Genomic DNA, 23675 nt, shown 5'->3' with positions numbered 1-23675 from the left:
GGTACATCGCCTCGTGATGGTGCTTCTCCTCCTCTTGCATAATGTAGCTTCACCGCCTAGTGCAGAATTTCCTTTTGTTCAGGTCAGACGACTCCAGGGATTCCAAAGCCAAGGTGGCGTGGGCGACCATTATACGACATCGGTCAGAGAGAGGGCTTGGGGTCATAGACCCAGAGTATCAGAGTATGGCCCTCCTGGGCAAGCTAATTGTCCGCCGCCTCACACTAGGAGGGCAAATCTGGAAGGTCCTGTTACAGGAGGGCCTTTAGGACTATAGACCGAGGCTTGGCGGTGAGTGAAGGCCGTCCCTGAGATGGATCTTCACGTCAGCCCAGATCACCCCCCCCCTCCCAGATCATCCTTCCTACACAGCTTGCTCTGTGTGTGGCAAAGCCTCCGTAAGGCCCTTATCCAGAGCCCCCCAGGCTGCCAGGAGGAGATTGACCATCAGCTGGTGATTTGGAACCCCCAGGTCACGGATCGGGAAGGGGCATAGATTGGCGAGCGTCCCCACATCCAGTGGGCTGGTTGGGAGGCTAGCCCGGATCTTACCATCACGACATGGCGGGAGGTGTACAGGATGCCGGATGAGGAGGCGCTAAAGGAAGCATCAAGCTGCCAGCGAGGAGTGGAGCTGAGGAGAAGGGAGATAGACGCAGCAATACCTCAGGAGTGGCTTGCTCCCCCGATTCAAGAGCCGATAGAGTCTCGGGAGGTATGAGCCACTAGGTTTTCACCAGCAGCCATCCCCCTACAGGTGGCAGGAAGAGTGGGTGGCGCTCCACCTGGGACCTTTTTCACAGTGCAGGAGGAGAGGCGTCTGGCTCTTGACAGAGGGCAGCAAGATGAGGGGTTAACTGTCCTTTCATGGAAGAGGATCCGGGTGGTTGGCCTTCAAGGGAAGACATGGCGGCTGGACCCGTTGGTCTTTTGGCACGAGCTCAGGGAGTGGCGCCTCTGGATCTGGGAAGGAAGGCCACTTGAGGAGCTGGAGTGGGATCTGAAAGAGTGGCTTTGGCCAGCCATTGCAGTCGCCAAGAAGCCACTGAGGTTCTTGGAGTACACCGTCAGGATTGGCAGACACGTATTGATGCAGGAGGACATGGATTGAATGCCTTCACGTAGCAGGCACTGGACAGAGCACAGCATCACGGAGCCATTCCGACGGACCTTCTGGCGCTGCCTATGGGACAGCTGGAGGCCGAGGAGGGTATCGTATTTTTTATGGCTGGCGGCACATGGGAGCTTAGCAGTGGGAAGCTGGCTTGCCTAGATGCAAAAGGAGGGAGTTTGTAAGTCCTGCACACAACAGTCGATGAAAACCCCAAAGCACTGCCTTTGGTCTTGTAAGGCGGCATAGCTCGTGTAGAGAGGAGTATGCCACATCTTGCGCCGCATAGCACCCAGCCTTAGATGTATCTCTTGGGGTGCTTTCCGTTGGCAGGCGATCAGCCAGGGCCGTCACCTTCTATATGAGGCCGGGATGCAGGACACGATATTCATGATCGAGGCAGGGTCATGCGCAGTGGTGGGTTTAGAGGCTCTACCCATCCGCCATGTACTGGAGCCCGCAGCAGACCGCTCTGAGGTATGGAAAATCATAGGGAGTCTTACAGGTTGGCATATCTGGAAGGCGCGGTGTCAAGTGGCTTTCAGCGGAGAGAGACTTTCAGTATAGGTGACCCTAGCGGAGCTCTGGACCTCCATCATCCACTCCCTTCGAGACCGATGGGATCGGGTGCAAGGCGACTCCAAGGCTCGTCAGGAGCTTCGAGGTCATTTCATGCGCACTTGGAGCGGCCAGGACCTGCTTTTTGTGATGCAGGCAGGCAGCCCCAGATGGCAATACACCCCCCCTCCATGGCTTCTTGACCCTATCCCCCCTCAAACCGCCTTGAGAGGCTTATATATATGATGTATCTATGACTTTCACCGGCTTCACCTTGGTCTGTTGAGCATGAGCACTTCTTTGTATTCCGGTTTTTTTCTGAAGTAATATAATTAGCCACACCTTATTTGCAAAAAAGAAAAAAGCAACTGAGGGTGCTACAGTGTGCAATAGAGGGATTCCCCACACAACAAAACCAAAGGATAGAGAGTAATGTACTAACAAGGGGGATTTGAAAGGCAAATTGTTGAAAGATGGCATCCCCGCAAACCATATACCAAGGTGCAAAGTGCATGGTTGCCTCTGTACGTCATACGGATGGATCCATACCATACAGATTGTGCCCTACATGCTCATATGGAATCGTATGAATCCGTATGTGATTTTAGGCACGTTTTGGCCACCCATCCTACAGATGAAAACAAGTTATCCGGAACAATTTTGGTGCATTTTTACAGGGCAGCATTTGGCAAAAAGGGATGAGTGTTGGACTTGGGGCTCATTTGCACTCTCTCTTAAGTCTCTCCCTCTCCTCAAGGCTCATCCCCCTCCCTCTTGTCTCCAAGCATCAACCTCCCATCCCCTCCCTCTTCAAGCATCATCTCCCCAACCCATCCCTCTTCAAGCCTCTAAAGCTCTCACTCTCTCCCATTCATCCCATCCCCTCCCTCTTCAAGCATCATCATGATCAGAGTGAGGAGTCTTAACTCTCTTCTCCCCATTGCACCTTGCCTTGACACCTCGATATCATGACATGCAAGAAGCATGAGGCCTTCAACTTGCATGCCATCCATATGGAGAAGGAACACAAAGAAGTCCAACTCCCACCTGTAATATTTCCGTTGAAAAATATTACTAGCCCGCGTGAGTCTCATGCAATGACAATTCCAGCATTGAATTACGAATGGTGCGATCTTTATGTTGTACACAACATGACCCTCCACTAGCCAAACGAGACCAAGGACTAAGATAACCGCATATCTACGTGTGAACCTCCTCTTGGGAGGAGGTCAAGAGGATAATGTTATATTTTTTGCAAAAAAAAAAAACAAAAAAAAAAACCTTCCCCCAGCCGAAGCGTGGTTGAGGGAAGGTGATGGACTGAAATGGAACTAGAGAGGTGGAGGGGAGGATAGGCATGCGGGGCACCACGTGGGAGGGAGCTCTTCCCGTCGCTTCAACTATATAAACCCCTCTAAGGGGTGAAGGAGAAGAAAGGAGCCGAGAGACTGACAGACATGAGAGAGGGAGGAGAGCTACGAGTTGCGCCGTGAGAGGGAGGTTGAAGTCTCGATGGCCCCTAAAAAGGCACAAGGCGCAATCACAGGAGGATCATCTCCTAACATTCATGTGGACATTTCACCGAACCCACAAGTCTAGGTTTTCTTCCTAATTTTGGTTTACGTCGAAATATTGCAATTGTGCATGGATAATTTATGGAATTAGGATGCACTTTGGCTATTTTAAAGGAAATAACTCTCAATTGAAGAATCGGTCATTTGTATTTTTCAAAGAAACGAACGAAAGAAGGACATAAGATGTCTATGCCTTCTTAGCAAGTTGTTTTTTATGCATTGCAAAGTAACGAATTTAGATCAACTAATGACCATCATTTCAAAATCGAATTTATTGTTGTACACTTCGATTATGCATTGAAAGATAAAATCGCATGTCGCATTGCTAGACATCTCTTTCTTCGCAATGATTCATTAAAGGAGATTGCTAACAACCGTAGGAATTTGCAAGGCATGGAAATGATTCTAGGGCTGCATGAAGTAGGTTAACTCTAGTCAATTGGCGTAAATTTCATTCAACTACGTTGTAACTAGGAAAGGTCGCATACGAATATTTCATTTAGAAATGAAGTTAGTAAAAGGCTACATGGTTCGTTTTAACATAAAACCCTAAAAGCTTAGTGGCATAAAGCGTAAATGCATGTCCTAGTAAGATCAATGGGAATTGTGTCATAACTTAACATGCACTTGGAGCTTAGCCAGAAAAGCTAGGGTTTGTAAATCTAATCATTCATAGCCAATGAATCAAATGCTTACGAGAATAGTATCGTAATGCAACTAGTTTTCCCCTCTTTGACCGAGACAATATCTTTAGGAATAGACAAGTACATTGTTTTACCCTAAACACCTAAACCACAAAGGACTCGCTTAGGAATGGTTAAATCGATGCAACATATCCCAAGTGCTAACTAGGATTTAGCACGTTGAGGACGTAACCTAGTCACACTTATTACCAAGTTGAAACTCTCATACCCTAAAGACTTTCCTACATTCACAGAATGCAGGGACAATGGGACATACTTGCAGGAAACAATCTAGGGTTTCTACCAAAAGGATCGCTCGTTAAAAGAACGAAACTCGGATTGAGTGGAATCCTAGGACCGACGATGTCGGCCTAGTGCAATCAGGAACGGATTGGATATGAAGACATCCTAACCCTGTTCTTATCTAATCATGATTCCGTGATTAGAAGACGTCGTTCGATGGGCAAAATAGTCCCACGGATTAGATGCGACACTTGTGCAACAAGTTGCAGAGTCGCATGATCTTGTGGTCTAATCACAAGATAATGGCCAATTCCTCGGAATGAGATTGGCAGATTCTTGCGCAAGTTTATCTTGCAAGAGGATGAGTAGTCGTCCTGATATAGTACCTTCTTGGGAAGAGTGACCAAGATAAGGGGATTAGATATTTGCTTGGAAGCAAAGGACCAACCAATAATTTGGAGCAACATATTTTATGTTAATAAAACTTAAGGTATTGATTAAGTTGGGTTAATAGGGTACGGCCCTAACCCAAGGACATACGGGTTATCAAACAATCCCTTGGGGATCTTGCCAAGTTGCAATTGATCCCGGATCGAATACTCGATGCATTCGGAGAGAAGGATTCACTCCTTAGCAGTTGGCCAAAATAACGACCACTGGAAATGATTGTGCTTGTAACAGTTTAAAGAGCACTGTTTGCTTTGTTTGCTCAAGGAATTAGAGGATGAAAAGATATCTAATGCTTCAGGTTAAAGGCCTAAAGGGAGAGGCAGCCTCAGTTACCCCCGACTGTCTACCTAACCCTAACCAAGGGGGTTGTTAACCGCGCCGGGAAGGTAGACCGAACCCGCCGCGAGAGGTCTCTCTGTTGAGCGCTACTTGAAGCAAGAGGACGCTTGGGTGCCAGGGGGGGCTCTGGCCGTAAATCCCTCGCCTTCCGGGCCCTGCACAAGAGGCCAACGTGACTCGGGATTGGATCTTGAGGCCTGTATACTAGTCTACGGGCGGAATCTTGGATTAGTAATCCCTGTGGATTGCTGGATAGCTTTCAGACGGATTATGGATAAGCCTGCGGGTTGGACTTTATAAATGTATTCCAAAGATAAATATGATGACCTGTTGAAAAAGAACTTGTTTGACACTGTTTTTCAATGTCAAGTGCTAAGATTACGCGAAGGAACCAGTGCCTAACGGGCTAATTAAGGAAGTTGTTTGATACATGTCCGACTAAAAAAGTGGTAGGTAATTAAACAACTAAAACAACTTGAGGAAAGTGCGGTGGATGTGGCCATGGGTCCGTCCTATGGATGGGTGGTCCCGGTTGGCCGAGAACTTTCCTCAATCATAATGGACAGCAAGAAGATCGTCTCAAAGGAAATGAATAGCAAAGGCGCTGACCTAGACTCTAGGATATAATAACCCCGGTTTACGCTGTTTTAGGGGAACGGAATGGGGCTATGCCTTATGGCAGAGAGGTCGAGCCTTGCATCCCTCTCGTTTCCCATTTTCCTTGAACCAAGTGCAGCATGAATCCGCTTCGGCCCTGGCATTTCTGCGTAAAGTAGTTCGCTTGGGGTTCGACGCTAGTTGCCGTTTAGGAAATGACCAGTAGGGGAAACCTTGATTCAGGTCGGTCCTAAGTGGGAACGGCCAGAATACTTCGACTACGTGGCAGACGAGGAAAGTCCTAGATTGCAAAACCCATGACATTCCATGGGAGTGCTGTGCTGGGCGGAGCTTTCTAGACCTCCTTTCCGATGGACTGCTAAGACGTGTCCTGAAGGGAATAGGTGGACACGTTACACCACCATTGGACATACAAGTATTGTGGAAAACGCTACACAAGTGGTGCAACCCGACTTCTTCAACATCTTTTCAAGACGGGCAAGTTGCCGCATACAAGGCGATCCCTCAACACATTGTGGACGAGATTCTTACCAAGATGAGAGGGGGATCCACTAGAGAAGAAGAAAGTGGCAAATCAATAACAACACCCGCATCTATGTCTACTCGTGATGAGAAAGCCTCAAATGTAGGAGTATCTTTAACTAATGCAGGTGAGGCCTCCACCATTGTGGTGCCGACTCCACATTTGCTTCCAGCTCCGGCATTGGCAAAAGGCAAAGATTAAAGGCTCAGGTGGCATTGGAGAAGCAATCCTCTCTCTCTCAAGCTTTCAGTCATATGCTTGGATCGGTTGCCAACGACAAGCGAGCATTGAGATTGCACGGTGATCAAATGCAATCTTGCATTCAATGTCCTAAAGCATGAGCAATGGAGAAAGATGGTGAGAACCATCGCCAATGTGGGCCTATGTAAAGGATGGAGCGGTGTTATATACAATGACATGAGGACAAAGAAGATTGATGAAGAGAGGATTGATAGAGCTCTTGATCCTATTTGGGCCGCATGGACAAATTATGGTTGCTCCATTCTCACCTACGAATGGAGAGACCATAGAAAAGAGGTCATCATCAACATACTCGTTGCATGTCCACTCGGCACATATTTTTTGCGGGCTATAAACACTGGTAAGAGGGGAAGCAAAGAAACCAGCACATTCATCTACCGCCACATTCGGCAAAGCTATCATTGAGGTATACATTGTCTTTTTAAAGTTGTTGCTTTCATTATTATAATTTTGAATTCATGTCCCCCTAAAGCTTTCCTTATCATAATTTTGAATTTGTGCCATGTATGATGTGGTTGTAGGTGGGTCCATCAAGTATGAGACAAAGAGGAGACGAAAGCCATGCAGCGCTAGTGCCTCAATGAGCAGTTCTGGCAGATAGTCTGTGGGATTGTTATTGCCATGACTCCCTTTTATAGGATGTTATGTATGAGTGATTGCAAGGGGTTCACCATGGGGCTTTTATAGGGTGCTACGTACACCGTCTGACATAGGTGTGGTCTATCCTACACCAAGTGGTGTCCACTCTATGGAATGAGTGGGATGAGCATGAGACAGAGGAGGTGAAAGCCATGTATTACTTGTGCCTCAATGAGCACTAGCACAGAGTCCATGGGATCGTGACTGCCGTGACTTCCTTTTATAGGGTGTTACATATGAGTGATCGCAAGGGGTCCACCATGGGCCTTCTCGTTCACTTCTTTAGAGCAGCATTGGTGGAGGCACGAGCTTGCACAATGATCACGAAGTCACAATATGCACACGTCACTGATATAGCAAAGAAGAGATGGACATGGATGCGTAAGCCCATCCATGGATTTACAACACTATTGCATCCGGCCTACAAGTTTCCAACAGTAATGGATAATAAAAAGCTACATTCTGACTAGCTTCCATATCTCACTTGTGTGGACCACAACACAATTCTGAAGGAGCTTGGATACTATGCAGATCAGAGAGGGCATGTGGCTTTTGCTTCTCCCACTTGTTGAAGAAGAGAGTCAATAATGACACCTCTCTTTCGGTGGCAGAATTTTGGATATGCACTACAAACTCTTCAACCCCTGGCCATGAGAGTCCTCTTCGAGTACATGTGAGAGAAATTGGAGTGCCTATTCTCTTATTCACAAAGATTCACAATCGTCTTAGTACATGACAGTTGGAGTGGCTAGTCTATTGCCGCGCTAACTTGTGCATAATGAAGACAATAATGACTATGGGTAGTCCAAAGCAAGCAAACACTTATCATTTTGGTTAAGTCAAGTTTAAATTTGTTGCTTTCAATTTTATACTTAACAATTCAGTATTTATAATCTTATGTGCATTGTGTAGATGAATGGTGATACATTCAAGTTGACACACGACACTCTTCGGAATGTACACCAACAAGTCGATAAGGAGGAAAAGCAGATCTTTGTGGAGCTCTATAGAGAGCTCATAGCAGAAAAGCAGATCTTTGTGGAGCTCTATAGAGAGCTCATAGCAGCAGACACTCACAGCCAACGCGTGCGTGGGTGAGGAGTTCGACCAATTCGAGGAGTTCGAGCTGCAGCAGTTGCTAGCAGGGGCATGGTCATTCAGCACCCTCTGAGATCGACAAGGGGTGGTTCGAGTGGTTTGCAAACATGTGAAGCAAGGCTCTAGTAGCTCTAATCCCATGCCTGATGATGGCATTTTCTCCTTGCACCACAGAGTTACATAGCATACCTAGGAAACCATCATTTGATGATGATAGTGACCTCATCAACGAGGATGAGTATGAGAGTGTCTCATCATCCAATGCCGAGGGGCCATCTTCATACTCTCTTAATGAGCTCTCAAATGATAATGATGATCTTGATGTACGATGTATGATGTATCATTGATAATTGTATCTAGATTGGTAGATTCCACTCCTGACTCTTGAGTCCGTAGTGAGTCGTAACTCATCCGACTCCTGACTCCTATGATAGTTGTATCATGTATGATCATTGATCCTATTTTGTAATGGCATTGCTATAGCCTATTTTCACTCTAAAAAACATGTATCTTATCACTTATAGTTTTTTTTAAATTAAGTTTTTTTCCCATACTAATATCATACTGTACCTTATAAAATCATAAGGTACCATTTAGTACCTCATGTTATCATACCGTACCGTATTGTACCTGACAACCACTGTAGAGTGGTATTTATTTGAGTGTCAAGTGATGACCTAACACCTTGATGCGTATCAAAGAAAATATACACTAAGACTAGATAACCTATTTTAGGTCTAAAGTAATAATCCAAGCTAAAAGAAACAGAATCTAAATGTGAAGTGAATGTAGAAGGAAAGGGCAAGAAATGTAAAGGTGAATGGGAAGCACTAAACTCATACTCAAATGAAATAGAGAATGAAAGATCACCTTGTGGAATATCTTTGAACATAAGAGTTTTCTTCAAAACCATAGCGATACCAATTTGGGTCTCCATGATGACTTACAATTACTTGTTGCATGATGAGCAATATAGACAAAATCAAACTTGCACAAAAATGGATTGTATGAGCCTACCACATAGCTGAATTGTGAAGAGTTTGAACTTTCGGTTGTGTCCTAAGTAGATAGTCTTTCCTCAACTAAGAAGTGATCAATCTCGTCAACAAAGTGCTCCGACTGAGATTCACCTTGTGAAGGAGTATTAAGATAAAAAAGAGTTGTGCCATTGTGAATAATCCCTAGAAGAAAAGTTAGTAGATAAAGCATTGTCCTCTAAATCAAGACCATAATGTCTCCTCAAGGCCTCCATTGGAGTAGTTGGAGAAAGCATCAAAAGATCCAAAGATGGAGCCATTTGAGCCGTCATGAATCAATGACATGTCGTTCATGTATCTCGCACAAAACCAAGCTCTCCACAATAACCACAGGATACTCATTAAAAGAGCATCGCCTCTGATACCATGTGAAGATATGTTAGGATTTGCACAAAGAAATATTGAACATGCAAACATGGCCAAAACACAATAACTTAGACGCAATAAACGCGAAACACAGAAGAGAACTTTGAAGTGAATGAATCAATGCTATAAATGAATGAGAAAAAGTACAAAATGCTCAAGGGAGAGCTGTCCAACAGCCAACAGCTCTCACAGGAGAGCATTGAGGGAGGTGTCGATGTCTATCATCTACCAAAGACAAATCCCGAGTGCAATAACTACCAGTCAGAGCAGAGCTTGATAAAGAAAAGTACTGAATACACAAAAAAGACCTGCTGTATGCAAATCGGGCTGATATTGGAAATGAAAGGGCAGCATGCTGCTGGAAACCAGAACCCAACAATCCCTGGGGCTGGAACTGGTAAATGCAGCGATATAACTACCTGAAGGTGATGGCAACTAATCACCACCAGCAGTGGGAGGCTGGCCGACACTTGTAGACCACGTACCAGCAATCGTTGGGGGCTGAACAGCTAGTGGAAGAGGGCTGATGGCTGAAACCTACAAGACAAGGATGGATTGAATGGTGGGCAGCCTGTCTATTTGTAAATTCAAAAGGATCCTCCCAAATTAGGGTTTTGCTTATGGGACACAAAAACGCTCTAGCACCGCGCACTGTTTAATGAAATTTTGGTAATTTACATGTTTTGGGGCTGTTTTAAAGAGCTAATCAGTTTGTAATGCATTTTTAGCTCACCAATTACCAAGTGGAGGGTGAGGGCAAGGCTGATGAAACTGGTCACCACACTCAAGGAAGAGGGGTGCCAGGCTGGGACAGCACTTGAAGAGGACCAATTTGGTGAAGAATGAAGAGAGCTAGCAATAGAATGCCCACATATGCCCTATTTACAAGCGATTTTGGAGCATTTGTCCTAGCATGTGCAATAAATGCTAAATAATACCGATAAAGCCTTCTTGGGGCTCTTAATGGAGACCAAAATTTGGAATCAAAGCACTACAATGAAAGGTCATTGCATCTAATGACTTTGATTCATATGTTAGAAGCTTGCCTACACAATGTAATCTTAAGATATCTTTACTTTGAGGAAACCTTACTAATTTCATTGTGATGTCTAACCATTTTGCCATGTTAGTCATTGTGGTGTCCAACCATTTTGCCAAGTTAGGAAAAGCATTGACCTCTGCAATCTACAAGGAACTATACATAAGATGGACATCTTTCTCCCCCAAAGACTTAGCTAGTCAATCCAACTCATGTAGCAGAAAATGACAGGACCAAACAAAGCAGTTGCACGTTTCTTTTTGGGACAGAACATTAGAAATCTAAATGGCAGAACAATGCACCTTTTTAGTCGCATATTAACAAAGAGGGAGCGAGCCGCAGCTCTGGTGAAAAGTTTGAAACCACACTGTGAAAAACAGCATGACATTTTAAGTCTGTAACATGCAGCTAAAAGACTCAAGTAAAGATTGTAAAAGATGAATTGCAGGAAAAGAAAGCTCAAGTCTAAATTGAATTACTTGTGTGTCACGGACTCCTGTGCCAGCAACCAGGAGCACACAACAGTGAAAGCCCTTCATAAGAAAATTTCTGTACCATTTCCTCTGATTCACAAGCACAGCAGCAACAAATTGCCCATATGAAACAACTATAAGAACAATCATTTCACAAAAATCTTAACTGTCAAAAACTTCCTAGAGATCAAGTTGAGAGTTTACTGTTGCCAAGGCCTGTTTCTCAAGATGAGCACGAGAACCAAAAGCAACTGCAGATGTGTCCCTCAAAGCTTTAGATATTTTGCTGTCAGATGATGTGTTAATGCTTCTTTTCTCCATTTGCTGCTTGGCCATCCTTTTTATCTGCAAACCAGAAAGGTTTTATTGAACTCAAATCAAATCCAAGTATGACTCAGAATGACTTTCAAGCCAGATGGGTAACAGACCTCCGCTTCAAGCTTCTCAACGTCTGTCACTTTGGTGGCACCATCAGCATCGAGCATAAGAAGTAATTCACCTCTTGCACAAAGCATTCCCTTTAGAAACACAACAATAACATTCATTAGGTTCATCTTCCAAATTAAGAACTGTTTAGTCACAAGACTCTGTCATTTGTAACAAGTAAGACATGCACAACCTTTTTAACTGCTGCACCTTTGCCTGAGTTTTTCCCTTGTTTGATAACCCGAACATTTTCTAAAGAGTGCCTTCTGACGTAATCAAATGCAACTTTTACCGTATTGTCAGTGCTTCCATCATCTATGATAATAACCTGAGCCACATTCCAAAATAATTATAATCAGTCTTTAGCCACTGGATAAACAAGAGTTCTAAATCAAAAATCCTGATGTCTTCAAGAATTCCAAGGTTGAGGTTCTGTCAATGTCAAAAACTTCAAGAAAAAATCTGCAGCTCAAACAAAAGTAAACAAACAAATATAATCCAGAACTGCCGTGTTTCCAAAACAGAGCACTAAAACTATTGCAATTTATTATTTTTGTATTTTTTGGAGCCTATGTTGGTTACACTAAGCAGCCCAAAGGGTTATCCATTAAATACACTGCACAAAGAACCTGCCAAATTGCAATGCCTTCAAATAAAAGTCTGTTTCTCAACCAAAAGCAAACAAATAAATATACACAATGAGGTGGACATTATTGCAGGATGCCGAATCGTATGCTTGTGAACTTGCCTACATAAGAGGCATGCATAAAAATTGAACTCCTCTTTTGCTGTCACTGTTGTGCTTATTCTCTTGTCCTCTCAACTCCATTTACAGTGCTTCTAAAATGGAACTCTTATTACACAATTAGCTATCTTTGCATTCTTCAGAACTAACTGTCCATGTCAAAAATTTCAAGATAAAATATTGTGCTTGAACGAAAGTGAACCAACAAATATAATCCCAAACCACAGTGTTTCCATAATAGAGCACATAAAGCAGTTGCAAGTTATTATGCTTGCATAAATTTGAAGCTACAATTGGTCACATTCCCAAGCAGCCCAAAGGGTTATGACAGTAAAATACATTACATGGTTAACCTGCAAAATTGCAATGCCTTCACTGTTGCTCAAACCAAAGCAAACAAGTAATATCCACAGAGGTGGAGATTATGTGGATGCATATGCTTGTAAACTTGCCTATAAAAGAGGGACCCATAAAAATGGATCTCTTCTTTGGCTCTCTCTCTCTTACACTCATTCTCTTGTCCTCTCACTCAACTTCATTGACAGTGGTTTAAAAGTGGAAATCATAATAAACAGTTAACTCTCTTTGCATTCTTCAGAGCTAACTAGGGAGCCCATGCTTGCTACAGAACTTGCTTGCCATCTTGTTCAAGCCCTATTAACATGTACCTGAACTTCAATGCACTAGATATTTACAAGCTGCCTAAGATCCCTTGGTTTTCGAATCACACTCATTCTAATTCTTCGGAGCTAACTAGGGAGCTATGAAGATATGCTCAGGTTTGCATGGGGAAAACATCGAATGTATGAACACGCCTAAAACACACTAACTCGAACAAAACACAAAAACACAACCAGAAAGAAGGATAACTCTGAAATAAATGAATGAATGTTGTAAATGAAAGAAAGTGTGTACAAGATGCTCAAAGGCAGAGTTGTCCAACAGCCACTAACTCTCATGGAAGTTAGCTAAGGGAGTAGTCAAAGAGTGACATCCACTAGAGATGGATCTCAAGGGCTGTAACCACCAATTGGAGCTAAGATGTGTAGGCTATCTCATGAGCTACGTGTTGAGGCCCTTTGATCCATAATCTGGGATCCCTAGGCATTTGAATTGTCATTAAATGCAGTTGTTGCCCCTAGTGTCCTAGGCGCTAAGTGACAAGGTTAGGGTTTCCTCCAACAGTTAAGTCGTTAGGGTTTTTAGTTATTATAAAAGAACACTTTATGACTCATTAGCAAATAAGTGTGGCATTATTCTTTTTGATTGCCTACGGCATTGTATTCTCTCTCACTCATCACCTCTCATTTTGTGATTGAGAAATTGTGCATTGATTAATTGATTGATTATCTTTCATTCTCTTTCAATTAATCGCGCAATTTCTTCACACCTAGGCCAACAATGTCATCGTTGTCGCCATCTCTCGCGATCATCTCCAGACTCCAACACAGCCATTGCCATTGAGCGCCACACCTCGGCCAACTACTACTCAAAGCCATTGCCATCGCACGAGCTTTCTTTGCCCTAACGAATGCTTGTCACAGTTGGACCCCATTTCAACCATTGTTGCCACCACTTGGTCTTGTCTTCAACACACTAGCAACTGGTCTTTATCTCTGACTCCATCACCAAAAAGATTCTTTGTTTTGCTATTGGTGTTGTGTCTACCACCTCTAGTGCCTTTCCTTGTAGCACTTCCATGTCTTGAAACTCAAACCCGACAATGCTCGTGCAGAATCATCACGCAGCTGCAGTCTAAATTGTCACTGATCAATCATCATGCAACCACAGTCTAAAAAATGCCAACCAATAGACATGGTGATCTCACTGATCTGCCATACACGCCACCTATCTCCCGGTAGGATTGCTAATCACCGCGTCAATCACGACTGCTTGCTCGCGCTCCTTCACCCTATCTGCCATGCCACTGCTTGATGGGCTGCCTACACCCTGATCGCCACGTTGCCTGCTAGTCACCACCCCTTCACCTCATCATTGACCTACCACGTCTCTCTGACAAACAATCCACGTCAACAAGTCAAACGACAAGCTTTTTTTTATGCCACGTCAGTCAACAACCTACCATCCTGCTCTTTGACAAGCTCTACATATCAAAATCATTTTTTAATTTAAAAATTTATTCCACTCCCTCATTTTTTTTAAAACCAACAAGCCCTTGTTCTTGTGTGCAGCCCTACCCAAGCACATATTTGGGTAAATTTGGACCATTTCATCAAAATCACAAAATCTGGTCCATACTTATTAGAACTTTGGAAATTGTCATCAATTTCCCCAAATTTTTCCTCGAATTGAAGAAATTCAACACTAGTCACCAACAAGTTTGTGGCTTTTTGCTGAATTGACCAAATTTTACCCAATTTTCATTTTTAAAAATTAGGTTTTTCAAAAATTTGGCATTCTTCATCAACATTGAGACTCAATTCATCAAAAAGCATGACATTCAGCATCATTCGAGTAAAAAATTCACAAAATTCTTCGAATTTCTCTTCAATTTCTCAATAAATTTGGGCCTTTTCGTCATTCGAGCTTAATTTCACCCTAATTTCTTTCAAAACTTGGGAAATTCATCAAATTTCTCTATAATCGAAGCTCGATTCACCTTGTGACATGGTATTTGACACCAACTAAATAATAATTTCATCCAATTTCTTTAATTTCTCTTCAATTTTCGGGTAAATTTGGGGCTTTTGCCCAACTCCATCTCTAAGGCACTCGAAATTTGGTTTTTTGCTTCAATACATTTTCTTTGGCCTTAACATGCTCCAAAAACATATTACTTGGCTGCTGGCCCTGTTTTTTCCTGACATTGAAGGCAAATTTTATTATTTCGATGCATTTATCATGTGAATTTTCATCATACTCTGCTACTACTGTTTGCATTATTGGAGCACTTTCGGCCATTAATCTCCGATTTCAGCATATTGTTGATTGGCATCTTGATCAAGTGATATTTTATTCCTCAAAATAATTATTTTTTGTGTATTTTTCTCTCTCCTCAGCAAGAAAAAGTTATTATTCTTCATATTATCCGACTTCATTGAGGCAAGCAGCATCTCTTCTATCAACAATGTATTATCATTTGGGCCTCTCTTCACTTGGAAATAATTATTTATTGCTAATCATCACTAATGGCCAGCAATAATAATTATTTGCAGGGCATGCTTGGCAGCAACTACAAGCTCAACAGTACCAATTACCCAATGTGGGCTTACAGAATACGACATGTTATTATCACGAAGAATTTATGGCATATTGTCAACAGCACCAAGTAAAGGCCAACTTCTCCAACACCAGCACCACCTCCTGCCCCCACGTCACAAGGTGACTCTTAGGAATGTTGGGTCATCTTCTTCTTCCACAACATCTCCCGCTCAAGACCAGATTCGATGGCATGGTCATGACGCCCAAGCACATGCTCTAATTTCTTTATCTGTGAAAAGAGGTATCATTCCACACATCCGATCATGCAAGACAGCCAAGAAAGCATGGGATAAGCTTGCATCATTATATCAAGTACACAATGAAGCACAAGCAATTGGAAGATGTTCACAAGGAAGAAGAAGGTATATGGATGCTTATCTCACTAGCATCAAAGATCTTATTAAACAATTATTAAATATTAATGAAGAGGTCCCATATAATCAGCTTGTTTCTATCACTCTTAATGGCCTACCAGATTCATATTAAGGCTTTGCTACCACCTTGTGGTTGGTAACTATGGGTAACAAAGTTACCTACAGTTTCGATCAGCTTGTGTCTCTTTTGTTGCAGGAAGAACAAAGCCGACTCAACCGCAATGCTACCACGGCGATCGAACAGGCCTTTTCCACCCATCATCATCTAAACTAAAGGTAAAAAACAAGGTTCTTGGTCAAAAATCAGCAAACTCTCATGTTGTTCATCCTTCTACTTCCATTCCTTTTCCATCCAAGACAACCTTCCATGCTGTTCCATCCTCCTCCAACCCTTCAAAGGGTAGAGTCAACAAAACTAAGAGGTATAATTATTATCAAAAGATGGGGCATGACATCACCAAATGTTGTAAGCGCATTGCATCGGAGAAGAAAAAGGAGTTTGATCTTGCTCTCACACGAGACCATGAAATATTATTAGTTCAAGGATTACACTTTTTTCATTCAATGTTAGTATAACCCTTCTATTCATGATGCTTGTTTTCTATTACTGATGTAGCTTCTACTTGGCATTTCGATAGAGGTGCATCTAAGCACATCACCTCTTGCCGAGCATTATTTCAATCTCTCTCACATACCCAAGGGGGGCATAGTCATGTGCAAAAAATGCCTCTTATGCAATTAAAGACATTGGTATTGTGCAAGTTAATACTATTTGTGGCAGTTCCATGACGTTACAAAATGTCCTCTATGTATCAGCATTAAGAAGAACCTTCTTTCCATCTCAGCCATTGCTACTTTGGGCTTTCCTATCCTCTTTGATGGCCCTCAGTGTGTGATTTATGATGATCGAGTACCTTCTTCTATCGATTGACCAACACTCTCACATGAAGAGTTTATTATCTTGATACTTATAATCAATAGCATGCTGAATTTCTCTTCATCATGCTTTGGCAAGTGATCTTGTAACGTGTCCCCTAGTATCATCCAGGACACGTCTTAGCAGTCCATCGAAAAGGATGTCTAGAAAACTCCGCCCGGCACTCCCATGGAATGTTACGGGTTTTGCAATCTAAGTCTTCCCGCGTCTGCCACGTAGCGGAAGTATCCTGGCCGTTCCCACTTAGGATCGACCGGAATTAGGGTTTTCATGATTGGTCATTAGCTAACAGCAACTAGCGTCAGACCCGAGCGAACTACTTTACGCAGAAACGCCAGGTCTGAAGCGGATTCACGCTGCACTTGGTTCAAGGAGAATGGGAAACGAGAGGGATGCAAGGCTCAACCTCTCTGCCATAAGGCATAGTCCCATTCCGTTCCCCTAAAACAGCGTAAATCGAGTAAGACGTAACTCTAGGTCATCGCTCTCGTTATTCGTTTTGATGATCATCCCGCTGTTCTTCAAGATTTTTGAGAAAAGTTCCCGGCTAACCGGGACCACCCAACCGTAGGACGGACCCATGGCCCATCCTCCGCACTTTCCTCGGTTTGGTTTTAGTTATGTAATTATCTAACACATTAATTTGACATATAACAATCAGCTTCATTAATTAATCCTGTTAAGCACTGGTTCCTTCACGTAATCTTATCACGTGACATAGAAAAACAATATCAAGCAAGTTCTTTTTTTAACATTTCATCATTTTATCATTGAAATACAAGAAGTTCCGCCCGTAGGCTTGTCCATAATCCGCCCGAGGGCTATCCAGTAATCCCTAGGGATTACTATTCCAAGCTTCTGCCCGTAGACTAGTATGCGGGCCTCGAGATCCAATCCCGAGTCACGTTAGCCTCTTGTGCAGGACCCGGAAGGCGAGGGATTTACGGCCAGAGCCCCCCCTGACACCCAAGCGTCCTCCTACTCCAAGTAGAGCTCAACGGAAAGACCTCTCGCGGCGGGTTCGGTCCACGTTCCCGGCGCGGTGAACAACCCCCTTGGCTAGGGTTAGGCAGGTAGTCGGGGGTAACTGAAACTGCCTCTTCCTTCAGGCCTTTAACCTGAAGTATAGGTACTCATTTAATTTGTAATTCATAATTCAAACAGAGCCCTAAAATCTCTAGTAAGCACAAACATTTCCATTAATCAACCGTGTTGTTTGGCATACTGCTAAGGAAGTGTTCTTTCCTTTTGAGTGTATCAGCACTCGTTCCCAAGGTGTCTTGAAAATTGGTAAGATCCTTTACATTCCGGTGTAGGGCGTACCTTATTAACCCAACTTGGTCAACCCTAAAGTTCCTTAGATATGCTAGTTTCCGGTTTACAACTTTCCTTATTTAGAAGGATATCCAAAAATACGTCCTTTTGCAAGATAACTTGCGTAGGGATCTGCTATCCTTATTGAGGATTTTTACCCTTTCTCCTTGTGAATCAATCACAAGACTAAATGATTTCGTACTTGCTGCGCAAGTCCTGCAATGGAATAATCCATTTTAGATTCTTTAAGCTGACGTATGTCGGGCCTAGGGTTTCTTTTTAAGGATCTCGGGGACAGCCCTAGTTCTTTATCTTTACGGATTTTTTTGACCCTACAATAAGGAAAATAGTCAAGTGCTTAGGATATGAATATTTCTATGTTTAGATTGGTTTGGATATCTTTTGGAAGGTAATATTAATCGTCTTGTCAAAGTTTTGCTATTCTTGTGACAATTTACTTTTCAGTCAATACAGTTCAATTTAAACTTCCCTTTTCCTTGCAGATGAACTTATGCCAAATAACAAACATTTTCCTTGCTAAGATGTGCAATTAGCAATGATAACTTCCTAGTAATTTGAGCAACGAAAGAAGCCTTTCATGAATTTAATCATTTACAATGATTCGTTGTGAAAGGAATAAGACTAATGGTGCAAGATATAATTTCTATACCTTTAGGATTTAACTAAAACATACTACTATAGTAAATGGATAATCTTGCTCGTAATTTATAATGCTTGATGCAATTCAAAGGAAACTAAGTTCTATACATTATCATTCATTCAAGTAAGCTAAACTCCTTCATTACAAATAACTCGAACAAATATATCCTATCCCTAACAATTTCTCTTTGCATGATCGACTTAAAACCGAATTAAAGCCAAGAAGAAAAACCTGGTTTTGGGGTGAGATATCCACATGGATACCGGGAGATGACCCTCCCGCGGGTACGCCTTGGACTTTCTTAGGAGGCATCGCAATTGTAGTTTTTCGAACGTAGAAGCAGCTCTACAACTCCTCCTAGGAATTCCACCGTCGCTTCCTTGCACCGCTTGTCGATAGTAGTTTTTGGAAGGCTCCCTCCTTGAAGTAGGGAATTCGAAAAGGGGTGTTTCAAAATCTTTCACGACTAAGACCCATTAAAGCCATGGGGGAAGGCTTAATGGCCTTTGTAAAGACTCGCATGAAAAAGGTGTGGAATCCATTACGAGGGCTTTTGATTGGGAAAGGAAAGTGTCAAACGACCCTCAACATTCTCCTTTCCTTTACGTGTGGAAAAAAAACAGGGTATGGGAGAGCTAGATGGGTTATTTTTGCATGGCCTAAGGGGGCTCTTAAAGGGATTTAAGATCCGGGGAGGAAGAGACTTTAAGGTAACATCCTTTTGGTGGAAAAAGGGCTTATAGATTCAAGGGGAAATTTGAGGGGGGGGGGGGGGAAGTATCCTTTAAAGGCTATACCTTTTGGAAGGAGGGAAAAGGCCTAAGGCCCTTAAAAGCAAACTTGGAGGAAAAAGGGGCTTATGGGGGTTTACACATAGGGAAGGGTGAAAGGTTTTGAAGCCAAGGAAAAGGCTTTAGGGATAATCACGGGAGAAGTGGTTTTAAGAGGCCACAGGAAGGGGGTGATTCCCAAGCCAGGGAAATAGGTCTCTTAGGGATTATACACGGGGGAAAAAGTAATAAGACCCCTAAGGCCTTCGTGCTCTAGGGGGGAGTGACTCCAAAGTGAAAGGAAATGGGTTTTAGCATGAGGGTGAAAGGGGGGGGGGGGGGGAAGGATTTGATGAGGCAACAACAAGGGTGTGAAAGGGAGCTTAGCTAGCCCCTTAGAAGCTTCTCTTGCTTCATACGTGGCAGGAGGGAAATTCAACGTTGGCGGCACTTTTGTGAGGCGGCGAGGCCTGTGGCTGCAGGCCGTGGTGCTGGGAGGACTGGCAGCGGCGGGTATCGCACCCTCACGAGTCGAGGGGAGAGGCTCACTCTCTCCCTTTCTGCAACGATGGCGTACGACGTCTCTTCAAAGTCTCTGGCCCTCCATCCGTTAACGTAGTGTTCAGTCGTCCGCCCTCTCACAGCAGCAGCCTACTCCCCTCGTCCTCACGTATCAGCTTCTTCTCTCCCTCACGGCTACTATCCCTCAGCCGTGGGGTAATAACCTCTCTCTCTCTCTCTTATGACTGGCGGCAGCGTCGTCTTCTTGATCTCCGGCGGCCACCCCCTTCAACCTGCGCCCCCTTGATTTAAATAGGGGAGGGGAGGGGGATCCTCCCTCCCCTGCGTGGCATCACGCATGCCTCTCCCTCACTCCAAGCTCCACCAAGGAACTTAATCACTCCTCCTATTCCCCTCCCCCTCCAGCTCGTCAGTCGGCTGGGGGGATAAGGGGAATTTTTTTAAAAAAAATCATTTATCCAATTTCATTTTTATTGAGGCAGTTCACGCGTGCCTTCGGGATATTATAGATCTTTTTATGACACGCGTTCCTTCAATGCCACATGTTTCAAATTTACTGATTTTATTCCATATATTAATGATTTGCTTTTTATTGGGATCAATGTTGTCCAAATTGCAGCGATACAACATCATTCTCAGCAACAACTTGCTATCATTTATGTTGGTATTCTTTGCCCACCTATGGCTTCTCAATTTGTCACCATTGAGGGGAGCATAATTCCATCACCAACAAAGTATTCAACTGCCCAATTAAGTATCATAACTAACAGCCTCTTATAAATCGTTGGCAATCATTGGCAAATAGTGAGCAGTATCTTCATTTACCTCAAGGACACCAAGGATTTGAGCCTTTTCTTCAAGGCTGATTCTTCACTTATGCATGGATTCGACAATTCATGGATTGTGATCGGGCTGGTTATTCAGAATACATTTTGGCATATCTTTTTATGAAGGCTATTGCTCCATCAAAGTTTCGAGCTATTTAGCTATTTCTACTCATGATACCTTTTAAAACATGATTGGTCATTCATTGTATTGTCATAGGTTGCTATGCCCACTAGGATAAACATGTGCAACCATGACTACATATGTCCTTTTTTTCTAGGATTTTATCATTGTTTCAAGATCAATCTGTCCATTTCATGGAGGGGCTTTGTACGTCATCTCCTGGGCTACATGTTAAGGCCCTTTGATCCATGATCTGAGCTCCCTAGACATTTAAACTGTCATTAAATGCAGCTATTTTCCCTAGTGTTATGGGCACTAAGTGACACTAGGTTTAGGGTTTCCTATGACGGTTAAGCCATTAGGGTTCTTATTTATTATAAAGAAACACTTTGTACCTCATTAGCACATAAGTGTGGCATTATTCTTTTTTATTGCCTTCAACGTCGTATTCTCTCTCACTCATTAATAGTGATTGAGTTATTGTGCATCAAGTAATTCATTGATTATCTTTCATTCTCTTTCAATTAATCACACAATTTCTTCACACCTAGGCCAACAAGATGATGCTGAAAATAGACGAGCAGCAAGCTAGAAACCAAAACACAACTGTCTAGAAGGCTGAAATTGGTAAATACAGCAACGTACTATCTAAAGAGGAGTGCAGCAATGTATTGCCTGAAGAGGAACGCATCAAGAAGATAACACAAGGTTTATTTGCAAACAAGTTATAGATTGCATGTATTATTGAGCAATGAGTGAAAAAAGCTACTTGGTTTATTACTATGCACATCCTGTGAAAGGTGATAAAAGATTTGCTGCTTGTTTGGTACTTAGTTTTTTCATAATGGACTAAAAATAAGGAAATTCCTATTATTTAGAAGCTAGACAAGAACAACTACCCATCATGGAAGTTCATCCCTATTGGAAAAGACATCTATGAGTTTGTTTCGAGTGAAGAAAATGAACTAGAGCTAAGTGATCTTGCTACACTTGCAATAGAATTAAAAACATAGAAAGAATGGAATACAAAAGGCAAAAGTAATATATTGGTTATCTGCAGTCATTGATAATACTATGCTAGGATATACAAAAAATGCAAAGATTTTGTATGCATCCTCAACAACCTTCGAAATATGCTTTCAATAAATACAAAGGCGCGGAAGATTCAGCTTTAAACACTTTGAAGAAAAGAGAGATATTGTCGTGGTTTCATCTACTTTGGGTGGCCTTAATAATAAAAAGGCCTAGAAACCCTTTATTACTTCTTTGTATGTACAAAGCTGTTTTCAGATTTTAATGAGTTGGTCTCTATCATAATTACTAAAGAAATCAACATGCAAGGTGAATCCTCAAAAAGAAATGGTAAACAAGTCAAACCATTTTATTAGAGTTCATAAAGAGAACATGGTAGATTTTCTTCAAGAGGACATGGTAGATTTTCTTCAAGAAGCATGGTATGGGTCATGCTAGCAATAACCAACAAAATAAGTTAAATCAATAGTTTGGTAACATACACATTTCAAGAGGCGTGGTAATTCTAGAGACAAGGAAAGCTCTAGAGAAATAGATAGATGGCAAAACAGAGAGTCTAGCAATTTTGGTATTGTTTGTCATTACTATAGAAAAATAGGTCATATTGTAGCCCTTTGTTATGATAAAAAGGATAACATTCGCAATGATAAATTACAACAAGGGAATAATATATCGTCTTCAAGACAGAATGATAATAAAAATGAGTGTTTTTTTATCATGCAGCATATCGTGAATGCTAGTATAGAAAAGGAACATGTAATAATATATGATATATCGATTCAAGTGCATCTAATCATATGACCAACCATGCTCAATGGCTCGGAGATATTCAAGATTTACAAAGTCCAAGGTAGCTAGAGACAGGTGATGATTCATATCATCTAATTTTACACATTGGAAAAGTTTCCTTGTTCTCGTGCCAAAGTCAAACAAAGTATTTATCAAATGTATTATATGTACTACCTATCACAAAGATTTTAGTATCCATTAGTCAAATGGTAGAGCAAGGACTGCATGTTAGATTTAATGTAAAGGTTTGTTTTGTTGCAAACTTTTTATTTAATAAGTATTGGTTGATTGCAAAGGAAAGTAGAGTTTGCCACATGTTTACTATTTACTTTGAATGCTAGAATTCATACTATAAATGTTGCTATGTATACTAAAGATAAAGGTGAGGTTGCAAATGTTGAAATATGGCGCTAACATATTGAACATACAAAAGTGCAAAGGTTGAAAGTAATGCAATCCAAGGGGTTGATTACAGGTTTACCTACATTTAGAGTTATAGAATTATGTAAGGTCTGTAAGCATGTTAGTTTGGTAGGCAAGACGACCTTTTTCGCATGGCAAAGATATAAGTAGAAATATACTTATTGTTGTGTATACAGATATTTGGGAGCCTACGCAAAATGTATATCTTGGTGGTAGCGAGTATTTTGTTACATTTATTAATGATTGCTCTAGAAAGCACTAGGTATATTTCATAAAGGAAAAGAATAAAGTGTTCAAGCACTTCAAAACTTGCAAGGTGGTTGTTGAAACAAAAATAGGTTTGAAGGTTAAGTGCTTAACATCAATTGGATAGAGCAAATACCTCTCCAATGAGTTCAGTGATTTTGTGAGGTCTCACGGGATAAAGTGACCGTCTGCACACAAGTACATCCCACAACTTGTTTTTTGTCTTATACTATTCACACTACTATCTATATTAT

General features: G+C 42.2%; 1 protein-coding gene across 2 annotated transcripts in view; it reads right to left on the bottom strand.

Annotated features, from left to right (window-relative positions):
• LOC148019695 (Nucleotide-diphospho-sugar transferases superfamily protein) overlaps window positions 1–23675 on the bottom strand; it is an 80972-nt gene that overhangs the window by 13936 nt on the left and 43361 nt on the right. The window contains exons 6-10 of one of the 2 annotated variants that reach the window (XM_087699832.1): window positions 11632–11766; window positions 11441–11530; window positions 11217–11357; window positions 11019–11102; window positions 10842–10906 (exon numbers count right to left, since the gene is read on the bottom strand). In XM_087699832.1, the coding sequence (XP_087555958.1) occupies window positions 10842–10906; window positions 11019–11102; window positions 11217–11357; window positions 11441–11530; window positions 11632–11766 (515 nt within the window). The remainder of the gene's footprint in view (window positions 1–10841; window positions 10907–11018; window positions 11103–11216; window positions 11358–11440; window positions 11531–11631; window positions 11767–23675) is intronic. The other variant, XM_087699833.1, reaches the window with a different exon arrangement.

This window comes from Lygodium microphyllum, chromosome 19, assembly GCF_053477565.2.
Source record: "Lygodium microphyllum isolate KBCC chromosome 19, Lygodium_microphyllum_v1.1.10, whole genome shotgun sequence".
Taxonomy (NCBI): Eukaryota; Viridiplantae; Streptophyta; class Polypodiopsida; order Schizaeales; family Lygodiaceae; genus Lygodium; species Lygodium microphyllum.
This window is presented reverse-complemented; position numbering and strand designations above follow the sequence as displayed.